Source organism: Urocampus carinirostris, chromosome 16 (genome assembly GCF_059441175.1).
Source record: "Urocampus carinirostris isolate Australia breed hairy pipefish chromosome 16, RoL_Ucar_1.0, whole genome shotgun sequence".
NCBI classification, from domain to species: Eukaryota; Metazoa; Chordata; class Actinopteri; order Syngnathiformes; family Syngnathidae; genus Urocampus; species Urocampus carinirostris.
In genome coordinates this window covers 6,130,338-6,148,064 of record NC_142364.1, presented here as the reverse complement: position 1 = coordinate 6,148,064, position 17,727 = coordinate 6,130,338, and the positions used below count along the sequence as shown (strand labels likewise).

The 17,727-nt window shown below is 40.9% G+C and overlaps 1 protein-coding gene across 6 annotated transcripts in view; it reads left to right on the top strand.

The window, feature by feature from the left end:
* Positions 1–17,727, top strand: part of LOC148350073 (uncharacterized) — a 407,697-nt gene that overhangs the window by 352,185 nt on the left and 37,785 nt on the right. For all 6 annotated transcript variants that reach the window (XR_015847080.1, XM_088319758.1, XM_088319757.1 and 3 more), the window contains one exon: positions 6,115–6,176. Coding sequence is in view for 5 of the 6 variants with exons in the window: in XM_088319758.1 (XP_088175884.1) it covers positions 6,115–6,133 (19 nt within the window). In the remaining variant the exon portion in view is untranslated. The remainder of the gene's footprint in view (positions 1–6,114; positions 6,177–17,727) is intronic.

Sequence of the window (17,727 nt, the reverse complement as noted above, 5' to 3'; positions counted from 1 at the left end):
AGGCTGCCCAAGTATGCTATTGTGGCCCACCTATAACAACCCGCACGGTTTTCTGGCCGTGATTTATTTTGCCCATTTGTCTGTAGTTAAGAGCGCGAGCTGGCAAAGCAGTTTTTTTGTTTAGGCTGCCAAAGTATGCGATTTTGGCCCAGGTAAAATGACCCGCACTGTTTCGGTCGCAATCCTTTTTGCCCATTCGACTGAGGCGGGAGGGGTAGCCAGCAAAGCAGGGTTTTTTTTTCCTTTTTAGGCTGCCAAAGTATGCTATTTTGGCCCACCTGAAATGAACTGCACTGTTTCAGTCACAATCATTTTTCGCCATTCGACTGATGCTGAGAGTGGTAGCCGGCAAAGCACTTTTTTTTTTGTTTAGGCTGCCAAAGCATATTGTGGCCCAACTGAAATGAACTGCACTGTTTCAGTCACAATCATTTTTCGCCATTCGACTGATGCTGAGAGTGGTAGCCGGCAAAGCACTTTTTTTTTGTTTAGGCTGCCAAAGCATATTGTGGCCCAACTGAAATGAACTGCACTGTTTCAGTCACAATCCTTTTTCGCCATTCAACTGAAGCTGAGCGTAGTGGCCGGCAAAGCACTTTTTTTTTTGGTTTAGGCTGCCAATGCATATTGTGGCCCACCTGAAATGACCTGCACTATTTTGGCCGCGATCCATTATCACCAGTTGACACTAGCTGAGAGCGGGAGCAGGAAGAGCTCCTTTTTCTCAGTTTGAGCCATTGGAATATTTCATTGTGTCCCGCCTTAAATGAACTGCACTGTTATGGGCGCTATCTATTATCCCCATTTAACTGTAGCTGAGCTTGGGAGCACTTTTTTGTGCGTTTAAGCTGTCATAGCATGCTATTGTGGCCCACCTAAAATGACCTGCAATGTTTTTGTCACAATCCATTATTCCCATTTGACTCTAGCTAATTGCGTGAGCTAGCAGTTTTTGTTTTTTTCGGCATTGTGGCTCGCCTAAAAATGAACTGCACTGTTTTGGCCGCGATCCAAATATTCAGATCATAGTTGCAGCTCTGGTTTAGTCATCATTCCAGTTCATTCATGAGCTTATTGACCAGACTAGCTTAACCTGAGAAACGCCTTTGATGTGCTTCGCCAAGCAAAACAGCCTCACCAAAGTTTTCGTAGCCAAGGTCGCTCTGCGTTGACTGCAGCCCACGCTCGGCCGAGGCAGACCCGCCGGCGCTCTTCAGAAGCCGCCCGGCATAAAACCAATCACTCTTGCTAACACAATCAGGCCCCGCCTCCACCAGCACGACCCGTCTGCTCGCCATTGTGCGCTATTTTTAGGACTATTATGCTGCGGTGCAAACGTGCCGCGGGCTGAGTTACTTTCTCGCCGCGGATCAAAGGTCCGGCCTATTGTGCGCAACTTCCTGCTTCTGCTTTTGGCCCGAGGCCGGCGGCGAAGGACTGGAGGAGTTGAAGGATCCGGCCGTGCCGCCACTCAGGCACTCTGATGGGCCGGCTGAGCGCCGGAGGTGATTTGTGACGCGCTGAGAAGTGAAAAAGAGCAGAGGAGGAACAAAATGGGGTTGAAGTTAAGGTGGCGGCTTTCACTTAGTGGAATTGAACCTGGATTTTCAAAATATAGCCGAGTTCAAAATACTCAGCCTTTCTCTTTTGAAAACCCTTTTGTGGAATGACTTGAATGTATAACCAAGTTCTTGTTACTTGTGCAAAAGCCTTTTTGTGCAGGACCTACCATAACTGATTATTTTGTTGGTTGGTCTGTTATTTGTCTGACTGATTAAGATATTGATTGATGTTTTGACAGATGTGTCAGTTGGTCTGTTGGTTGGTCAGTTGGTTGGTCAGTTGGTTGGTTGGTCAGTTGGTTGGTCGGTCGGTCGGTCGGTCGGTTTGTTGGTTGGGAGGTTGGGTTGTCTGTTAATTGTCGGACTGATTAATATAGTGATTGATGTATTGACAGGCATGTTGGTCAGTCAGTTGATTGGTTGGTTAGATGGTTAGTTGTTTGGTTGAGGTGCTGGTTGGTTGGGGTGTTGGTTAGTCTGTTAACTGTCAGTCTGACTGATAAAGATATTGATTGATGTATTGACAGGCATGTTGGTCGGTCAGTTTATTGGTTGGTTGGTTAGTTGTTTGGTTGAGGTGTTGGTTGGTTTGGGTGTTGTTTGGTCTGGTAATTGTCAGAATGATTGATTAAGATATTGATTGATGTATTGACAGACGTGTCAGTTGGTCGGTTGGTTGGTCAGTTGGTTGGTCGGTTGTGTGGTTGGTTGTGTGGTTGGTTGGTCTGTTAATTGTTGGACTGATTAAGATATTGATTGATGTATTGACAGACGTGTCAGTTGGTCTGTTGGTTGGTCAGTTGGTTGGTCGGTCGGTCGGTTGGTTGGTTGGGAGGTTGGTTGGGGTGTTGGTTATTCTGTAAATTGTCAGAATGATTGATTAAGATATTGATTGATGTATTGACAGGCGTGTTGGTCGGTCAGTTGATTGGTTGGCTGGTTAGTTGGTTAGTTGTTTGGTTGAGGTGTTGGTTGGTCTGTTAATTGTCAGAATGATTGATTAAGATATTGATTGATGTATTGACAGACTTGTCAGTTGGTCTGTTGGTTGGTCAGCTGGTCAATCGGTCGGTTGGTTGGGGTGTTGGTAGGTTGATTAATTAACAGTCTGATTACGATATTAGTCGACGTATTGACAGACGTGTCGGTTGTTCGGTCATTTTACTGAGTAAAATTATCAAAATAATAACAGAACCTGTTAACCTCAATAACTTCTTAAGGGACAGTGTGTACGATTCAGTGCCTCCAATTGGTACAAAAAACTTTTGTAAAAATAAGAAATCAAAAATTTGATTTGAATACTAAAAAATACATGAACTATCATACCAATGTTAATCTTTTAGGTGGAGAAATTTGTATTTCTTTAACATATTGGAACCCCTACCTAGAAGTCGCCGCCATGTTTGTCTGACTTTCTTTCCGTTAGACAATACAGTGCCATCTAGTGGTCCTATATTACACACTGGGGCTTTTGCGATTATTTTTCTGGAGCTCACTTTTTTTTTTTTTTTTCAAGTTTTTATGACGCATCGTTTTGCAGAGTTGTGCAAATGGCTATCTTCTGATAGGCTGCTGAGCAACCACCCCCTCAAAAATCCTCCCTCAACCCTGCCTCTATATTATTAGAGCCCTTGAATTAACCTCAACCGTTATCACTTTCGTTTTATCATGAAAGTTTTCCTAAAACCGTCCAGCGGCAAGACGGACGGCAATCTGGACGTGATTTTCGCAATCTCCGATCAAACGCCTCGTCACCTTTATCGGCTCCGCAGATGGCGGATGATGGAGTTTCCGTGACGGAGCCCTCTTCTGAATAAGACTTCTCAAAGTCCAAGAGACAAGTCGGGCCTGCAGATGATCTCCCGGTGATCTTACGCCGCCGCATTATGAGCGGGCGCGCCAGACGGCACCTCATTTTTCACGCTCCGGCTTTCCTCTTTGGCGTATCACCTCCAGTGAATTACTGCCCCGACCCGATGTAACTACGTGTCACAGGAAGCTGTACAGTGTATTCCGCCCCGTCACCAGGGGATGCCTGACAGGCCATAAATAACTGGGAACGGCCTGTTTTGCTCCCATCGTGGCTTCAACATTAACTCCATAGGAAAACTGTAAAAACTGAACCCTGTCCAAAATTGGTCCTGATCATTTTACGTCAAGTCAAGTCATTTTTATTTGTATAGCCCTTAATCACAAAGAGTCTCAAAGGGCTTCACAGGTTATTACACAGACTATTTTTTCAGACTATTATTACACCATCCCCTGATCTGGAACCAACATGAGGGCAAGGAAAAAGTCGGGGGGGATCGTTGGGTTACAAAATTTTAGCCTGAGCGCCGATCCTGGAGACATACGGAATTCTACATCCGAGGTCTCCAACCATTTTCAAGCTGAGAGCTACCGTATTTTCCACACTATAGGGCGCACCGGGTTATAGGACGCACCCCCAAAAAATAGTTTTTGGTCCTATATCTTCCATAGATAAGGCGCACCGGATAATAAGGCGCTACAATGGGAACGTGGACAAAACAGTCAGATGATTCAGTCAAACTGATTACCCCCTTAACATTCCCAAAGCTTGCAAAGAAGCTAATACGTGTCGTAGAGACGTGCGAATGCGGTGTCCGTACGATGTCACTCAAATGCATCATTTCAAATATCATTCGGAAGGTTAAAGTCTTGGGATTCAAAAAATGCCAACCATTCCTTAGTTTCTATTTTCTTTTTCGCTCGCAACTTTACTGTGCATATGACAATAAACACTTGGAATTGAGTTGAATTCACTCAACTCATCACAGCAACATCAAGATCGTTCTAAAACAAGATACCGGGAAAATATGAAGCCGCATAGCTCACCTAAGTTCTCACGTTCAATAATGATACGCAATTATGGTCTTCTTACAACTGTGAGTGTAGTAAATCCAGGAGATTAAAATGTTTACAAATACAGACTAATGAAACATGTTTTTTTATGGCGTAGTTAAGCAAGCTTGCTATTCAGTCATCTTTTTTGGCCAATTGCAGGGTTTGTTTTGGCCCTCTAGGCAATCCGAGGCTCTGAATAACTTCAGCCAATAGCGATCGATTTAACGGATGATTGACACATCTTTTTCGGCCAATTGCAGGGTTTGTTTTGGCCGTCTAGCCAATCCGAGGCTCCGAATAACTTCAGCCAATAGCGATCGATTTAACGGATGAATGACACGTCTTTTTCGGCCAATTGCAGGGGTTTTTTCGGCCCTCTAGCCTATCCGAGGCTCCGAATAACTTTAGCCAAAAGCGATCGATTCAAATGATGATTGACACATTGGTTAGCCAATGAAACACCGGTATATAAATCGTAGCATACACCGCGGACTACTCCACGTTCGGGGGGAAATGGAGTCGGCAGCTGTTGCGTAAGTTGCGAGACCTTGAGATTTAATATTGAGCCACATATAAGGCGCACTGTATTATAAGGCGCATGGTCAGCTTTTGAAAAAAAAAAAAAGACTTTTAGGTGCGCCTTATAGTGCGGAAAATATGGTACTTTTTGCTACCGTGTCGCGCAAATGGCACCCGTTTTTGTAATGCATTGAGAAAATAATAGTTTATCATGTTATTATTATGTTATTACCATATTAGTTATTCGGGGCGGCATTGGTTCAGGAGTTAAAGCGCTCCAGAGGTCGCAGGTTCGATTCCCTGCTCCTCCGAGTTATATGTCGAAGTGTCCATGGGCAAGACACGGAATCCCTAATCCCGATAGCCGGCAGTCGCCGTCCATGGCTGACGCCGCTATCGGTTAGTTAGTGTGTAAAAGGGAAAAGTGTGAAGCACATTGTAAAGCGCTTTGGGAGGTCTTCATTGACTTGAAAAGTGCTATGTAAACGCAGAACATTTACATTTGGATGTTGGTTAAATCGCCTCATTCTACCACTAACATAAATTATTCACTAGAAAATCACAATGACCTAGCTCTGGTGAGTTATTTTCAGAGGAGGTCTTTGGGCACTTCAGCTGTCCTTAATGGGCACACCGAGTGCCCGCGGGCACCACGTTGGAGACCGCTGATCTGCATGTGCTTAATTTGACATTTAGTTTTGTAGTTTTGCTCTTGTTGTATTTTTTTGTATTTTTGGACTTAGATTTTGGTGGTGTTTGAGTATTTTTCGTAGTACTCTAGTTATACTTGTAGTATTTGCGTTGTTTTCTGGCGTTTTTCTCTTTTCCATTTGATTTATTCATATTGTTCAGTTTTGCTCTCTTGACTTTATTTTTTTCCCTTTCTTTTTTATTTTTTATTTTCTCTTTTTTTTTATTTGTATTTTTTTTAATATTTTTATATTTTTTTGCTTTCTTCTTTACTTTATTCCTCTTGTCATTCTTCGTGAAAGGCTCGACCAAAAAAGTGAATGAAAATAAATGTTGCGTTTGGTCAATTTGAGTCTCCGTCATTTGTATTCTTCCTGGTGCTTTTTAGCACTCGCTTTCAGTTGCACAACACCATACCGAGACATCTAGTGGTTAAATAGTTCGTACTGTACCTTTAACCCTTCGTTTTCTTTTCCAGATGGATGACAGTTACATGAAGATCCATGCAGATGCCATAAAAGAAGAGTTTCACAACTACTAGTAAGTAAATTGCTTTTTTATTATTATTCTAGGTTGAAAAATTAGCCCTTTTTTGGGGCCGTGATCCATGCTTGTTTATTTAAGCTTGTTTTTTGTAAATAGATATTTTTAATGGAATCATTTATTTTCTTTAAATCCTGTCTATATTGGAGTATTTTTTTTGACAAAGGCAGGATTGGGAATGTCACACTAGGCAAATAACAGTCAGTGTTTTCAACATTTTGATTTTCTCACTTGGCAAGTCTTTCCAAAATGGATAATAATAATAATAATAATAATAATAATAATAATTTCCTTTGTATTGTCATTCTTTGTAACAATGTACACAGAACGAAATGTCGATACACCTGACCCGTTGTAGCGGGTCGATGCAGCCGCAGCCAGAGGGCGCCGCCATTATACCAATTAGGTATGTCTCGGTCGAGGCGCGAACCAGCGACCTCCCTGTAGATAGATTCAAATTTAACAATGGAATCTTAATAGGTGAGAACTCTGTCACATAAACTACAACTCCATGTACAACGTAGTATATGGTTACAAAAAGGGATTAGGGTTAGAATTTAAGGTTTAGGCTATTTATTAGGGTATGGTATTGGGGCTATGGCTACAGCGAGAGTTAGGTGTAGGTTTAGCGTTTGAAACTAAAGTTTGAGCTCCATATTTGAGGTCTAAACTGAATGTAGGGTTCCGAAATTTGTTTATAGATAGGGTTACGGTTTGAAACAGGGTTAGAGCTAGGGTTAGAGCAGTGTCTGAAACTCAAAAGAAAAAATTAGCGGACACAACTCTGAAAAGTTGCCTGCCCAGCTATAAAGTTGCCCCATTTTTCACACCTTAAAACACAATAAGACGACTCATCGCAAAAAAAAAAACCCGTTATTGCAAAGTACTAAGGATTGATAATCAGAATATATAACAGAACAACACTTTAAAATTAAGTTTATTATAAATCTACTTATAACAGTCATTGCATGTATATGACATGGCTGTTTTCCATCTGCCATCAGTATGTACCTGTATTTACTCATCTTCATTCATGCAATGTTTGCGTTGCGTCGTCTGCTACAAGCCACGTGATCCCCTCTTTCCACGATGCTTTTAATGTACGTTTACGTTTTGTACCGTCAACAATTTTGTTAGCTTCTTTTGAATCTTTCTTCCGGGGCTGAGGTTTTGGCTTGATTCCTAACCACATATTCATTTTTTTATGTTCTCTGTGCGTCTGCTTTGAGAATGATATGCAAATGCACGACCTTATAAGGCTCAGAAACGTCCGGGAGCACAAAGTTATTCGATACAGGCTTCTGATAGGCTGCGGAGTATGCAATTTGTCAAACGAACCGAAATTCCGAAATTTCCAAACCGAACGAAGATTTTGAAATCAGAACAAAGCAAACGTTTGATTTTAAAGAAATTAGAAAATAAAAAATAAAAAATGAGAGTCTTTTTGTTTTTTTTTCTTGAAGAAGTTGACAGCCACCCAGAGATGTTGTGTAAGTTGTACGCCCAACGTAAAAGATGCACGCAGACGTTATTTCAGACACTGGTTACACCTAGGGTTAGGAGCTAGGGTTAGGACCTAGGGTTAGGACCTAGGGTTAGGACCTAGGGTTTGTCCTGTAAATTAGGGTTTTAAACCGATTTCATGGTTCCAAAATAAGGTTGTGGGATAGAGTTAGGGTTTGAAACTAAAATTAAGGGTCCCGTTTTTTTTTAAATAACACTGGATTTTTCTTTTAATGATACTGGAAAAATTCGAAAATGAGCTTTCAAAGTCCTTAAAAAGTGCTCGAATTTGCCTATAAGAAAGGTTCACGAGCCCCGCATTAAACCTCGTATGTTAATGCACATGAATAAATATTGTATAAATAAAAATGCATTATTGTGTGCATTTCCAACTGTATCCACCATTATTTTGCGGTATATAAGGTGCCCCGGGTTATAAAGCGCCCTTTTTTTCCTTATAGTCTTAAAAATAAGGTACCATATTTTCCGCACTATAAGGCGCACCGTGTTATAAGGCGCACCTTCAATGAATGATATATTTTAAAACTTTTTCCATACATAAGGCGCACCGCATTATAAGGCGCTATAAGTGCATGCTGGTTTAAGATCAGGTAATTGTGCAATTTTGTAAGTGTAATCCTTTGAGACATTTTTGTGATTAAGGGCTATATAAATATATGTGACTTGACTTGGCTACAGTAGAGGATGTAGTTACGTTATGCAACCTCTAGATGGTGCCACGCTAAAGGGAATGTCAACAAAACAGTCAGATAGGTCAGTCAAACTTTATCAATAGATAACAAACAAGCGTTCCACAACTCCATTCACTCCCAAAATGAATCAACAGCTGTTTTATTATTTTCTCTGAGGTAAAGCATTTTCGTGACCCATCTTTAACATCTTTGAACAACTGCAAGGCATAACATTTTACTTTTCCTCCATTTAGTCAACACGCAAAACGTCTGATACTGTTATGGTAAATTAAACGTTAGTGCAATCGCAATATAGTGACACTCGTAATGTGCAAAACAATAACAATAAAGCAATAACATCATAACTGTAAAATGTAAAACGTAAACAGCTCATCCTCATGCTTCTTCCAGTTCCGCAACATCGATTCATTAATGATAAACTCTCTTGCTGCTGCTCTATTTCCGTGTTCTACTGCGTGACTGATCGCCTTGAGTTTAAACTCTGCGTTGTAAGCGTGTCTCTTAATTAGAGCCATTTCAGGGTCTTTATACAAACGCACAAATAAAAAAGAATCGTTGTTTAATAAGTCCCAGTATGCGCAGCGCACTTCTTCTTCTACGCGAAAAATGGAGTCGGTGGCTGCTTCTCTTAATTGCGAGACCTTGCAATTCAATATTGATCCATATATAAGGCGCACCGGATTATAAGGCGCACAGTCAGCTTTTTTTTAAAAAAATCAGATTTTATGTGCGCCTTATAGTGCGGAAAATACGGTATATATTTGTTCCAATTTCCCTCAAATTTGACTTTGCTAGTTTTTCTACCAATGTAAAACAAGTACACACAATTTCCCTCAATCTCTTAAAACATCTTGCGTATAAAAATAACCTCTTATCCTGCACTAAACCGAAAGTGTACGTATAGACAAATCCAACGCACCCAAAGGGTGCAACACAAAACAACTGCCCGTTGTAAGCGTGTTCTAAACACAACTCAGGATGCCAGAGCTTTTCTCTGATCCCGTAATGAGGGACCGCACTGAAGGCGCCGACCATCTTTTCGGGGAGAGCCGGTTCATTTTTGGGGCGCTGGTGGCCGCGTTCCGTGTTTCCTGGCTATCCTGGCAACCAGCTTTGGAGGGTTACTTTAAAATGTAATCGATAATGCCATGAGGCTCTTTAACTCCACCCGGGGGGAGTAAAAGCTCACATTAAACCCCACCCCTATGTTTGCATATTACCCTATTTTTATTACCGTGTGTATTTTTTCTATCTATCCATCTATCTATCTATCTATCTAGACATCTATCTAGACATCTATCTATCTAGACATCTATCTAGCTGTCTCTCTGTTTCTATCTATCTATCTATCTATCTAGACATCTATCTATCTAGACATCTATCTATCTAGACATCTGTCTCTCTGTTTCTATCTATCTGTCTATCTATCTAGACATCTATCTATCTAGACATCTATCTATCCAGACATCTACCTATCTAGACATCTATCTATCTAGACATCTATCTATCTAGACAGCTGTCTCTCTGTTTCTATCTATCTATCTATCTATCTAGACATCTATCTATCTAGACATCTATCTATCTAGACATCTATCTATCTATCTAGACATATATCTATCTATCTAGACATCTATCTATCTAGACATCTATCTAGACATCTATCTATCTAGACATCTATCTAGCTGTCTCTCTGTTTCTATCTATCTATCTATCTATCTAGACATCTATCTATCTAGACATCTACCTATCTAGACATCTGTCTCTCTGTTTCTATCTATCTATCTATCTAGACATCTATCTATCTAGACATCTATCTATCTAGACATCTGTCTCTCTGTTTCTATCTATCTGTCTATCTATCTAGACATCTATCTATCTAGACATCTATCTATCCAGACATCTATCTATCTAGACATCTATCTATCTAGACATCTATCTATCTAGACAGCTGTCTCTCTGTTTCTATCTATCTATCTATCTATCTAGACATCTATCTATCTAGACATCTATCTATCTAGACATCTATCTATCTAGACAGCTGTCTCTCTGTTTCTATCTATCTATCTATCTATCTAGACATCTATCTATCTAGACATCTATCTATCTAGACATCTATCTATCTATCTAGACATATATCTATCTATCTAGACATCTATCTATCTAGACATCTATCTAGACATCTATCTAGCTGTCTCTCTGTTTCTATCTATCTATCTATCTATCTAGACATCTATCTATCTAGACATCTACCTATCTAGACATCTGTCTCTCTGTTTCTATCTATCTATCTATCTATCTAGACATCTATCTATCTAGACATCTATCTATCCAGACATCTATCTATCTAGACAGCTGTCTCTCTGTTTCTATCTATCTATCTATCTATCTAGACATCTATCTATCTAGACATCTATCTATCTAGACATCTATCTATCTATCTAGACATATATCTATCTATCTAGACATCTATCTATCTAGACATCTATCTAGACATCTATCTAGCTGTCTCTCTGTTTCTATCTATCTATCTATCTATCTAGACATCTATCTATCTAGACATCTACCTATCTAGACATCTGTCTCTCTGTTTCTATCTATCTATCTATCTAGACATCTATCTATCTAGACATCTATCTATCCAGACATCTATCTATCTAGACATCTATCTATCGGTCTCTCTCTCTACCTACCTACCTACCTACCTACCTACCTATCATCCATCGATTATAGTTACTTGTTGAAAAATTGAATCAGTGAAGTCATCCTAATACCATAATATTGCAGTAATGTAACTTCATTACTTTTGATTACTTTTGGATTAACAATAGACCAAATAAGCATACTAAAAACAGAATTACTAGATTTCTTGCCGTCAAAAAGTATTTGCCTCTTCCTTACTTATGTGTTTTTTGCATATGGCTCTCACGAGGGTTTGAAATCATCAAACCAATTTGAATATTTCACAGAGGCAACCCAATAAACAACAAAATGCAGTTTTGAAAAGTGGATTCTATTTATTAAAGCGCCAAAAATCAAAACCTATCTGGCTCTATGTGAAAAAATAATTGCCCCCTTATTCTAATAGCACGTTGGGCCAATTTCGGCGGCAATAACAGAAATCAAACATTCATGATAATTGGTAATGAGTCTTTCACTTTGGCCCACTCTTCTTTGCAAAATTGTGTCAAATCTGCCGTATCGGAGGGTATTGTAGCATGAAAAAAAAAATTGAGGAAACCAAGGTCATTTAGTTGGGTGTAATCCTAAAAAAGGCTAACACATCAACCTTTAGTCATCATTCTTCCGATCTCCTCTGTCTTCCACTCCTTCGCTTTACTTCCACATCCTCTCATATTTAGTGACCCTATAACTGGGGTTTTGCGAGATCTTTCGGTCTCCCGCCCCCCTTTCTTTGCCTTGCTGTTTCTTAGGGAGTAGAGATAGAGAGGAGAGGATCCCGAGTCCCCTCGCTCCCTCCACTTTAGTCGCCTCTTACGACACGCAGCGGACCACGGTGGGAGAATTCTCACACCTCCCAGGGGGGAGGGCCCCTCACTACAGGAATGAGTGGAGAGGTGTTGTGAAAGGATAGTGGGATTTTGGATGTGTTCTAAGGGATGGGCAGGGAACCTGTATGATGCGGCAGGGGTAAACCAGTGAAAGCTGTCGGGCCCTGCTGTTGAACAGAAGAGTGTGTTGTGTCACCCTGACCCGAGTGACATGGCCGCTTTCCCGTGTCCCGTTTCATCTGGAGGGACGAAAGCATGACCGACTTGGGTGCCGAGGTGCCTAACTTGTTTGGGCATTTGGGTTGACCATGGTCCCCAAAATATTTCATGTGTGTTTTTTTGCTACATTTTCCTTTTTTTAAAATGTTTGTTTTGTTTTTGTATGTGTCTGTCTTGCTGTCGGTCACCCCTCTTAAGGGATATGACCAGGGTAGATGGATAGAATCCTACAAAAAATTATCAAATATTAACCTCGAGTATAGTTGATTTCGTGCTCTTTCACATGGCAGGCAAGATATGCTATTTTAGTTTACAATTCAAGCACATAAAGAACACAATATTGTTTTAAACACAAACTACTATCTGTTGACTCTCTGAATTTCCAATACACTCTGGGAGGTCTTGTGTCCAAGTTCAAGTGTTACTTGTTAGAAGTGGGGGTGTCAAACCTCTTGACACTATTCACATTTACCAGGCTAATAAAAATATACACACAATATACTAATACACTGATCGTATAGTGGATTCTAGACAAAAACCAACTGCAAAATACAAAAAGAAGACAATCAATCAATCAATGTTACTAATGTCCCTGAACGCATCACTTGCGCGCATTCCGATATACGCTCACACGTTAGTGTCCTCACGAAACTGCAAGCTTGAGCCAGTTCAAGAAAACGAGTGCTACATTGAAGGAGAAATACAATAAAGACAAAAATAAAAATACTTTTAATTGCAATACACTGTGACAAACATGCCATCTTTACAATATACGCCACAGATACGGCACGCTCAGGTGGTGTGTATTCCCTCTGTAATTCGGATATCAGTTATTGAAATGGCTATTTATTGATCAGTGAATTATCTGTATGTGAATAATAATAATAATAATAATACATTGTATTTGAAAGCGCCTTTCAGGACACCCAAGGTCGCTGTACATATAGTAGGACACAACAATAAAGTAAGAGTAAACCAAGAGAATTTCGGAGGTCAGGCAGCAATGAGTTCCAGAGCTGGGGGACAGAGCGGCTGAAAGCGAACAAGGGGTATAGTGAGATGGAGGGAGGAAGTATATATATATACAGGGATCAGAATGGAGATTTTCATTTTCAGCTGAAATAGCCAGCGTCCAGGAATAAACGAGGGCGGAGCCCCCCCACCGCCAAAAGAAAAAAAAAAACCTGGGTTTTAGGCAATTTACTTGTCCAAAACCATGCTTATATTTATCATTTAAGTAACATTTTTAGAAGATTAAAATAATTTGCCCACATAACTGATTTTTTTGTAAATACTGCAAGATAAGTTCAAATGCAGTTCAGTCCCTGCAGCTTGTGCGACAATGCGGCCAATTTTTCTAACGGCCGCCAGGGTGCGCCAGAGCAATAAAGGAAAGAGTGAGACAGTCGGATTTTGAATTTGTTTGCTACGCAAGAGAAAAAGTGAAAAAGTCGGAATGCCTTTGGGGTTCAAAAACAGCGGAAATCCGCGGATCCGCGGAAAATTCTGATCCCTGTATATATATATATATATATATATATATATATATATATATATATATATATATATACACACACACACACACACACAAGTATATATACTTTAAATAACATGTAATCCTGCAAGGTGATCCCCATTTTAACCAAATTTACCTGCAATTTGGTTCCATATTTTGTTGTGAAACTAACGGAATACAATTACATTTTTTGTATCCTGATTACATAACGCCATTACTCGTACTCCGTTACCCCTTCGTGTCTGCCGGCTGCACCCCGCCGAGCGAGCGTTTTTCCGGTGATACTGGAGGTCAAGCGGGCCCCTCTAGGGCCCCTTCCCCTCGACGATTTCACAGAAAACGTGTGGACAGCCGCAGTTAAGTCGAGACTGGCTGGAGGAAATGTATCTTGGTGACAGCGGGAAGGAAGAATGCTTTACATCAACAATCTGTGCGTGTTTAGGGAAAATAATCACGTCTGCTCGTGTAAACTGTGATGGCGACGGAAACACAATTATTTCACCATGTTTTGTTTTGGGGGAGTGAAAAGTGGACACAAGGGCTTTTTTTGTGATGCTGAAAATGAAGTATCCAGTGTCATGATGAAGTATTTGCCCTTCTCCTGAATTCTGTGTTTTTTGCATATTTATCCCCACGAAGATCATATAGATCAGGGGCGTCAAACTCATTTGAACTCGGGGGCCACACGATAGAACTAATATTCTGTCGGGGGCCGGACTAGTAGATCAGAGAGAAAGAAAAAGAGAGAGAGTAAGAATTAAGAGAAAGAGGGAGGGAGAAGGAGAAAGGGTGGGACAAAGAAAGAGAGAATTGGAGAGAGCGGGAGAAACAAAAGAGATAAAAAGAGAAGTCGTGAGAAAGGGGGGAAGAAAAGGAGCGGTAGAAAGAAATCCAAAGAGAAATAGAAAGAGAGAAGGAGAGAAATGAAAGTGCGAAGGGTAGGAAAAAGAGAGAGAGCGATAGAGAGAGAGAGAAAGAGAAAGAGAGAGAAAAAAGAGAGAGAGAGTGAAAGAAAGAGAGAGACAGAGAAAGAAAGAAAAGAGACAGAGAAAGAGACAAAGAGAGAAAGAGAGAAAGCAAAAGAGAGAGGAATAAAAGTACAGTGTCTTTGTTCAAGGCACCTGGCTTTGGCAACATCAAGTTGACATATTTCAACCTGCAGCTTGTTTTTCTCTTGCGCTTCTCTGAGGCCGGATTCAATCCCTTAGCGGGCCTGATCTGGCCCGCGGGCTGCCTGTTTGACACCTGTGGTATAGATAGATGGATAGATACTTAATTCATCCCCGTAATAAAAATGTGTTAAAAAAAATATATAAAAAAAAAAATACATATAACGTGTTGCTATAGAGTATTAAACTAGTGCTACGGAAAATACACACTGTAATAAAAATAGAGTAATATGCAAATGTGGGGGTGGGGTTTAATATGGGCTTTTACACCCCCGGGTGGAGTTAAAGAGCCTCATGGCATGAGGAAGAAATGATCTCCTCAGTCTGTCCGTGGAACAAGATAAGTTAAGTTAAGATCATCACTCCCATTTTAATATCACACAGAGACAACCCAAGAAATACAAGAAGCAGTTTTAAAATTTATATTCCACCAAAAATGGGGTTCAGGGTTCAAGTCCAGCCTCCCTGTGTGGAGTTTGCATGTTCTCCCCGTATCTGCATGGGTTTCATGCTTGTCAGGATAATTGGCTGGTCCAAATTGTCCCTAGGTGTGAATAAGCAAGTGAGTCTGTTTCTGTGAACTGGCAACCAGTTCAGGGTATCCCCTGCCCACTGCCCGAAGATAGATGGGATGGGCTCCAGCACCCCCGCGACCCTACTGAGGATAAGCGCAGTGTTCTCGTTTGCCTGCGTCTTGGACGCATCATTTTTGCTGGGGACGCAACTTTTTTGACACCAGATTGTCATTATTACCCGATTACTATTTTTTTTTTAACAAAGATTTACCGCACTCCAACCTTTTCGTCAGGCCGAACCGCCATTGTTGTTTTGGTCTCGCGCCGATCTCTGCAGACGAGAACTCGTTGCTTCGAGATGACGTCATTGTTTTGTTGGTTGTCGAGTGAAAGAGAAGTATGCCGTAAAAAAAAACCAGTTGGTATTAGGTGCAAATCAACAAAAAATTGGTAATTTCTTCAATGTCGGTAATAAGTCGAAACATAATACAGGAAGTGGTAACAACGGCAATAATTCTGGCACGAAAAAACGGCGGAGAAATTCTTCAGAAGATCGCGATGGCAAGGAAAACACGTGTGTTGAAGCGAACGTTTCGACGAAAGATAGACAAAAGAATACTCCTAGCAAGAAAAGGAATTTTCTGCCAACATGGACTAAATTTAATTCCTGGTTACGCTATGAGAAGGATGATAATGGATTGAACCTTGAGAAGGCATTACAACTGTGGCGGGACAGCAAACCACGAAGACTATATGAACTGAAAAATCTGAAGTGATTAAAACTGAATGAAAATACAGATTAATATTTCAGCAATATTATTTTGTATAATGTACAATTATTTTGTGAACTGAGTAATCTGAAGTGATCACTGCTTTGTATTATCAATTAAGTGTGATGATTAAAACGGAATGTATATATAGATTTATAGATTTATCTTATATACCGTAAATTCCGGACTATAAGCCGCTACTTTTTCCCCTAACTTTCAACCCTGCGGCTTATTCAGTGCGGCCAATTTATGTAATTTTTCTAAGGGCCGCTAGCGGCGCTCGAGTGTTGCTACCATTAACTGTCCTGTCACAGGCACCGTTTGGGATGAAAGTTATATTATTATTATTGGCATTTGAAAACTCTCTCGGTGTACCGTCTTTCTTTGTAAATATGTGTAACCCATATATAATATGTATTTGCAACTGTATATTTTTGGAATGTATTTATTTGGATTTATTTTAGACACTTATTCTGATATGTTTTGCACGGATGAACGAAAAAGGAGGGGCGGAACAAACGTGGGTGCCGAGTTTAAGTGGGGACTGCAAAAGGTGAGGGACAGACAAGGAAAGAAGAGGGGGTAAAAAGTTGGTTAAAGAGTTGCGTGAGTAAATGTGTTCATCTGATATATTTTTCCCACTCTTACCTTTGGAAATGTACACTTTTTTCCTTGGATTACTTTCATCGGGACCCGGACTCTGCAGGTCCGCATCAAACCTTAAGTACCGGTATCATTTTCCATTCATTTTGCCGGCTGTGATTTTTGGACTGTGGACTTTAATGAAGGACATTTAGTTTCAATCGCGGGACTCGAAGTCGGGTTTGGGTTAATTTTGTGTCTGTTTAAATGTGGGCGCGTGCGGCTTATATACAGGTGCGGCTCGTGTATGCCCAAAATCAGTTTTCCTCTTAAAATGTGGTGGGTGCGGCTTACAATCAGGTGCGCTCTATAGTCCGAAATTTACGGTATTTGTCGCCGATTTACAATTTCAACCTGGATGAGACTAAATTTTGGGGAGCCATAGATCTCTGTTGGGACCCATAGATTTTTGCCCATGTCACAGAGCCCCGGGCCATGGATTTTAAGGCCGGCGGTCTCGGTTTTTCAGTATCGTGCGGTTAGGGGAGTCGGGGGTCCGGGGTTTGGGGGGGGTCACTGCGCCCGCAAGCAGGTAGGGGCGGACTCGGGAGTTAATTGGTAGTGTGAGGCTTTGACGCTGAGTGGCGCTGACAAGTCTGCCTGTGCTGCATTTTGGGGGGGGGGGGTCCTCGAGGGGAGGTACATGCACAACGGCGACTGTCACAGCTTGCCAAGCGCCAGTCAAAGAGGTGAATAAAGGGACAGTGAGTTGGTGGGGGGGGGCTTATGATAGAAAACAAGTCACTGGAATGCGGACCTCCACCAATAGTCTTTGTGATCATCACAGGTGAAAAATGAGGCTCTCCTTTCCTACAAGCGAGGCCTGAAAAAAATGACCGATACCGATACCAATAGATGATACCTTCGTTTGGATTGGAGCGGTTTTATCAAATCAAAATGTGGAGCAAAAATATTTACGGTAGTCCCTCCCTGTATCGCGGTTTGCTTTTCCCTGTTTTGCTACTTTTGAATTTTTCAATCAGTCAATGTAA